This window comes from Chanos chanos, chromosome 5 (genome assembly GCF_902362185.1).
Source record: "Chanos chanos chromosome 5, fChaCha1.1, whole genome shotgun sequence".
NCBI lineage: Eukaryota > Metazoa > Chordata > Actinopteri > Gonorynchiformes > Chanidae > Chanos > Chanos chanos.
The window spans coordinates 4,751,247-4,758,311 of record NC_044499.1 but is presented as its reverse complement, the minus strand read 5'-3'; the positions used below and the strand labels follow the sequence as shown (position 1 = coordinate 4,758,311).

The following is a 7,065-nucleotide window of genomic DNA, read 5'->3' as shown; positions in this document are numbered from 1 at the left end:
CTGCGTAACTCCCACTTCGATAATTTACCTATTCATGCGACTCCTCCTTTCATAAAGGTTCCCCAGTGCTGCGTTAACCCGCTGATGAGAACAGCTTCATAAAAGACTATTTTCTTTTTTTAAACTGAGCGTCCTGTTTGTAAAACGCAAATACAAAGTGACAAGGTGTGACGTTGTCAGTGCTCGTGCGTATTGGGGTTTCATCTTGGCACTTTTCTCTCCACAGAGTTGTTCTCCAGACGCTGAAACATGTCCAAGATGATTAAAATCAACAGTCCAGATGTGAAGTACACCGAGAAGTTTATAGAATCTCGGTATTCTTATCACACCACGTCTGTGTCCTGTGACGGTGGATCATACACAGTGAGTTTGATTATTTAACTGTGGTCTCTCATCAGCCTTTGTTAGGTAACATAGTAACGTGAGCTGTCAATCAAATGGTACTATGATACTATCAGCATGATGGTTAAAGTTATACAAAACCATTGTACCTCAGTAGATAAGCACTCTGTATATCTTTTGACTGAGTTGACTTATGCCCTATTTTCTCTCTCTCTCTCTCTCTCTCTCTAGGTCACTCCCAGCACCACTGAGTTCACATTCCGGACCGAGCAGAATGTACCTAAGCTGGGTGTGATGCTGGTGGGCTGGGGGGGCAACAATGGAAGCACCGTCACTGCTGCTGTCCTCGCTAACAAGCTGGGCCTGACCTGGAGAACCAAGACCGGCCTCAAGGTAACCCAGTGCTTGACTGCACAGAAACCTCCTCCAAAAAGTGATTGGTTTGCAGTGATCTGTTTAGTTGTGATAAATGGTCTTGCACTGCACGTGAAAGAGTAAGAGATTAAATGGTTTCTATATGAATATATATATATGTGTGTGTGTGTGTGACCTCTGTGGTGTAGTAGCGTATAATTGTGTGCTTAAAAAAATGGAACCTTGCCACCTGGCTAATTAGCTCTCTACTCACTTGAAACCATGTAGCCTCCTTTTTTTTCTTTTCTTTTCTTTTTTTAAGTTTTCTTTTACTTTTCTTGGCTATTCCTCACGGCCAGAGGCCTTCGTGTGCTCCCTTCTTAATCTTTGTTGTCTTTTTTTTTTCTGTCTCTCAGAGGGCTAATTACTACGGTTCCCTGCTTGAGGCTTCAACGGTATCTCTGGGGACAGGGCCAGAGGGAGAGGTCTATGTGCCCTTCAGAGACTTATTACCCATGGTGCATCCGAACGACATCGTTTTTGATGGTAAAGCTATTTCCCTATGCCCTAATGACAAACTGAAAGATATAAAAAAAAAAAAGCTCAAATGTATAATGTCACAAACTAGTAACATGCCTTAGCTTTCATGCATTTATAATCACCGAGAGAGGAGATAAAAGCACTGTTCTAAACTGGTTTGTGTGCGTGGTCTCTCTAGGGTGGGATATCTCGTCCATGGATCTCGGCAGGGCGATGGAACGCGCTCAGGTTCTGGACTGGAGTCTTCAGGAGCAGCTCCGCCCACATATGAGCAAGCTCAAACCCAGACCGTCCATCTATATCCCGGAGTTCATTGCTGCTAACCAGGAACATCGGGCTGACAATCTTATCCCAGGCACCAAGGCTGAGCAGGTATGTCAGTGGTATTTGCGATCACACGTTTGCCATTCCTCATTTCATAAAGGCATTATCCATGTTCAAGATGTCTCTGTGGACCAGTGTCAAGTAACTGGTGTGTATTGCCCTTAGAGTAATGTTTTGCTTTGGGTTTTTTGGCTATCACAATGTGTCTGTGTGTGTGTGTGTGTGTGCACGCGTGCGTGCGTGCGTGCATGTTTCTGATTGTGTTTGTGATGTTTTACTATATCTTTATGTGGCTTTATTTGTAGGTGGCACAGGTCCGCCAAGACATCCGTGACTTTAAGGAGAAGAGTGGCGTGGACAAAGTCATTGTTCTGTGGACAGCCAACACGGAGAGATTCTGTGACGTCGTACCTGGCGTGAACGACACTGCTGAGAACCTTCTCAATGCCATTGAGGTGCGTTATCATTACTGCCAATTAAAAATCTCCTGTGAGTTGTCTGTGGGTGCCACAGCATGGCTGCAGTGCATTAGGGAACATTCATGTGAAAGCACGCCGCCTAGTGTCCAATATAATGTAGTTTAAACTCTGCTTGAGAGGAATTTCCTCAAAGTGCTTCACAATGGTGTCAAAGGTCGCGTCTGGTTTTGATGTATTCTTTTGTGGTTATTACATCATTAACAACAATAATAACATATCATTTGTTTTAAATAGCTGTTTTTTTATCATGAACTTTTCAAACACAGTACAATACTGTCTTGGATACATTGGTCTTAGATGAAGTATTACTGTTTAACCTCAAGTTTTTGACTTAATACCATTCCATCTCTCTGTTTCTCTCACAGACTGGGGCGGAGGTTTCTCCCTCCACGCTTTTCGCCGTGGCCAGCATCTTGGAAGGCTGCGCCTACATTAACGGTTCTCCCCAGAACACGTTTGTCCCCGGCGCGGTGGAGCTCGCTGTTCACCACAAAGTCTTCATCGGAGGAGACGACTTCAAATCGGGCCAGACCAAACTCAAATCTGTCCTGGTGGATTTCCTCGTCAGTGCTGGTATTAAGGTAAGAGATCACCTTCTGCTTCTTGAACAGAGCCTGGAATAATTGTAATGATTTATGTAGGTCCCCAAAAAGAAGTTAATTTGCTTGAAGGCAATTGTAATGATGATTAAAAAAAACAAAGCAAAACCACAAAGTAAGTAACTTGTTGTAAATGACTACTTTTTTAATTAAAAAAAAAAGACATTCAGATGGATTGGGTTTTTTATATATATATACTTTGTACCCTGTGAAGTTATTGCTATTTTGTTTTTTTTCTAACTGGTCATTTGCGTTGCAGCCAACCTCCATTGTCAGTTACAATCACCTGGGGAACAACGACGGGATGAACCTGTCTGCACCTCAGCAGTTCCGCTCCAAGGAGATCTCCAAGAGCAACGTGGTGGACGACATGGTCCAGTCCAACCCCGTCCTTTACAGGCCGGGAGAGAAGCCCGACCACTGTGTGAGTCCCTCTGGGTGTCTCGTCCCCTATCGTTTACCGATGTACTTTGCGTTTGTTGCGTATATTTGGACAGAGAGAATGAATGGCGACGTGACGGTGGCGTTTTTCCTTTTAGGTGGTGATTAAATACGTTCCCTACGTGGGAGACAGTAAGCGAGCCATGGATGAGTACACCTCAGAGATCATGATGGGCGGCACCAACACCATAGCCCTGCACAACACCTGCGAAGTAAGTTTAACTGTGAGGTGATCCCAAGCCAAGATTCTTGTGAAGTGAACTGTTCTTTGTTTTTTTTTGTTTTTGTTTTTTTAAATTTTTGACTAGTTGCCTGTGAAGCAACCTGACACTTTCTCCTTTGTTTTTCTTGGCCACAAAAATATTTATACCCAGTGGGTCATGTCTATCCCACCTGCGTAGCGTTTATCTGTTTATTATCATTATCATTTTACATAAGAGGAATTTTGGAGAGGCTTCAGATGGAAAAACACAGCACTACAGCTCAGTTTCAGCACATTGAGAAATACATTACAGTCCTCCTAAAACAAGACCCATTTCACTGAAGCAAGATGATGGTGGAAATTTTTTAGAGGCCGTGATGTTAGCAGCTGACAGTCTGCAGTTCTGTGAACCAACACGCTTTATTAGAGTTTTGTACTGAAAGGGCTTATAGAAATTCAAGTCTGAGCTCAGACCACGTCTCTTCTCTCGGTTTTGCCCAGGACTCTCTGTTGGCTAGCCCAATCATCTTGGACCTGGTCATTCTGACTGAGCTGTGTCAGCGAATCACATTCTGCACTGAGAGTGATCCCGCCTTCCAGAGCTTTCACAATGTGCTTTCCCTGCTCAGCTTCCTTTGCAAGGCTCCTCTTGTCCCCCAGGGGGCACCAGTGGTCAACGCTTTCTTCCGTCAGCGTGCATGCATTGAAAACGTCCTGAGGTTAGTATCTGTGGTCACCTATTTTTTTTGTGTGTGTGTGTTTGGCTAACACAACATTCACATCTGTGAAGAAAGTTTAATTTCAGACAGTTGCAAAATATTTGTGACACAACACATGTTTCTAATCGAACTCCTTTCTGATCTTTTCTCTGCAGGGCTTGCCTTGGTCTTCCACCACAGAACCACATGCAGCTGGAGTACAGGATGCAGAGAAGCTGCATTGGTTGCCAAGACAACCAGGTGCTCAACACTGTACCACTGAAGACCAAACCACTCGCCAACGGTTACCATGTCTCCAATGGTTACCATCCTTTAGAGTGCAATGGCATCAGTGAACACAAGTTGGAGAAAAATACTCTAGCCTGAGAGCATTCCAATACATTTACTAAAGCCAACAGCCCTATTCTTGTCTCTGTCAGACGTTGCAAAAATAGACCTTAAAAATTTAATAGCATGTAAATCATGCTGTTCATGTTTCAATGAAACGGCTAGATAAGAAAATAGATAGTAATTCATTTTCTGTGAATTTGTTTGACAGATAACTACCAGTAAATCCTACTAGACTCCACTTCGAATGAACCTTTTTTCCACTACTGTACTGTACTGTGTTTTGTTTACGTTGTGTAAATAATACACAATATTGTTGTTTGAGCCAGAAACAAATATCTTTTTTCTAAGTTGTGAAAGAAATATGTAAGAATATTTCCTTTTTTTGTAAAACCTGAAAGTGTCGATCATTTATGCAGTCTGCTTATATCCTGATGAATGACATGTTTCCTTTTCGTGTAAGTGAAGATGTCTTTTAAAAATAAAACTGCTTATGAAAATACTTTTCCTTGAGCCACGACTTTGTATGTAGCGTAATTTAGAACCGATTATGACTGACCGATTATATTGTAAATGTTGCGACGTTTTACATATGTAATTGGTGCACATCTTATCGAGTTATCTTTTTTTGTCATACCTGCTAACAACACGTACATTATAAAGGCAATATTTTAACTTTTTTGCCATATATTTTACTACGTTTGAACGAGGGAAAACAGCCTGAGTTGTTTTCAATCCATTTAAATGATGTCGCCCATCACTGAGACATATTTATGAGAACTGCACTTGATGCCTGCAAAGTCACCCTTATTCGGATAATAATACATCCGGAGCATGTGGTTCGCGTCCCTAGCAACCATCTGTTTAATGTTCTCACTCAAGGACAACAGTGTCTGCTGTTAATTCGCGCAGTCACGTAGGTTGTATGTTTAAACAGCTGTTTAAACAATTTCTATACCAATTTCAAATTATGACGTAATCCTTGGAATACTGGGAATGTTTGACAGATCAGATCGAAATTAGGGAGGGGGGAGGGCGTTCAACTTCCGTTACTATTCGGCACACGGTAGCAAATGACAATGGCGGAGAAGCGACGGTCCGGTGTTACCGTAATGTCTGACTCCAAATCAGCCAAATCGGACAACGATAAAGAGTTTTTGTGTCAAGCTGGGGTTGGGGATTTGCTTAGAGATGCTTTACTGAAACTGGTGGAAGCTAGACCCGAAGATCCTATAGGTTTCCTTGCCGAACATTTTAGTAATTTAGCCTCAGAGTCGGAGACTGGGACGGATGGAGAGCATCTCGTGCAGGAGCAGCAGCTGCTGAGTAGAGCGTTGTGGCATCTCAGTCTAGCGCATCATTCACAAAGGTAACCGCCGTTATTTTAACAGTGATTCCCACTGCGGTTCACCAACCAAAGACTACGTAACATGCATAGTTTCAGCCACAATACTTGCAGAGATAACAAAATCTGTGTTTAAAATTATTATGTAGCTCTGTTCCTTGCTGGCTAAGGGTAACCCGAACATTGCATTGTTCGTGAAAAAGCAAACGAAATCTCCTAGTTATACAAACTGTCCTCATCTATCAGTCAGACATAATCACAGTAATAGTCACGTATTAACCAAACTAGTCTCAAAGTATGGGAGGTTTTGTGGAACTAACTGCAAATTGGAGGTTTTTGCCCACTTTACACTTTCCAATTTGAAATACAACATTCTGTGGTACTATGTAGAATTTTATTGCTCCCTGGTTTCCAGATTTGATATATATTGGTTTGTATTCAGCCTGTCTCTGGCAGACGCTTTGGGTCAAAACGTCTGCTCAATGTATATATATGCACGTTCTGTATTTCTTCAGGTCTGCGTTCAACAGTAACATCCGAGTGGCATATGAGCTGCTGACCCAAGCTGGTCCTCAGCGCAGGGTGCCGGGAGGGGTCAGGGGTCGTCTCTATACGGAAATGCTCCAGTGTCTCTGCAGTGAAGGGGGGCTGTCCGGTACGACTGCCGCGCCCCTCCTGCGAAGGATCCGGTGCCATAACCACGAAGCGGTGCCCTTCGAGCTGTTCCGTCAGGGCGTGATAACGTGTGCGGTGTTCGCCGACTATATCAGAAAGTCTCAGTGTCTCTACGCAGCGGTGGCCAGTTGCCCCGAGCGACCTGCTGAGAGAGCGCTGTGCCAAGCGGTGCTCGGAACGCTGCGAGAAGCGTTAGAGACCTCAGATTGTGCCGATACTGCGCGATACCTGGAGGCAAGCGCTAAGATCTCCCCGTGTAAAGTAGCACAGGCGATGGCTGAGGTGCGCTGTTCCTCCGAGCAGCAGGAGGGGCCGACAATGGACGCACAGGAGTTTGAGGATGCGGCTGCTGAACTCTTTATCGCACGGGTCCGTGTTGTGACGTGAAGAGGAGTTCGGGATGGGCCCATGCTAGAAGCAGTCTGCTCGCTTACCATGTCAGTCGAGATGCACACAAACAGTGCACAGCTTTACGCGCACCTGCCAGAAACTTGTTATGATAGCATGCGGAAGCTTTTCTGTAGCATTTTAAATAAAGTATAAAAACAAGAGGGCTTCCCGGTGAATGATATATCGAAACATAAAACACATTGATGAAGGCTATGTGTAATAAAACTGGTTAATGCATTATTTTGGGAATGTATAGTTTGATTAAAAAGAAAGAAAGAAAGAAACAAACAAAAAAACAAGGCCATCGATTGAAGAGCATCCTATCTCG

The 7,065-nt window shown here is 43.6% G+C and overlaps 2 protein-coding genes across 2 annotated transcripts; both read left to right on the top strand.

Annotated features, from left to right (window-relative positions):
- Window positions 1–230: 230 nt before the first annotated feature.
- LOC115811350 (inositol-3-phosphate synthase 1-B-like) lies at window positions 231–4,366 on the top strand. The gene is made up of 10 exons (XM_030773513.1): window positions 231–363; window positions 574–735; window positions 1,113–1,242; window positions 1,415–1,608; window positions 1,866–2,015; window positions 2,405–2,620; window positions 2,898–3,062; window positions 3,178–3,291; window positions 3,783–4,000; window positions 4,156–4,366. The coding sequence occupies exons 1-10, from the start codon at window positions 250–252 to the stop codon at window positions 4,364–4,366; spliced, it is 1,674 nt and encodes a 557-aa protein (XP_030629373.1). The 5' UTR covers window positions 231–249.
- Window positions 4,367–5,406: 1,040 nt separating this feature from the next.
- tpgs1 (tubulin polyglutamylase complex subunit 1) lies at window positions 5,407–6,734 on the top strand. The gene is made up of 2 exons (XM_030776060.1): window positions 5,407–5,696; window positions 6,188–6,734. The coding sequence occupies exons 1-2, from the start codon at window positions 5,407–5,409 to the stop codon at window positions 6,732–6,734; spliced, it is 837 nt and encodes a 278-aa protein (XP_030631920.1).
- The last annotated feature ends 331 nt before the right edge of the window (window positions 6,735–7,065 follow it).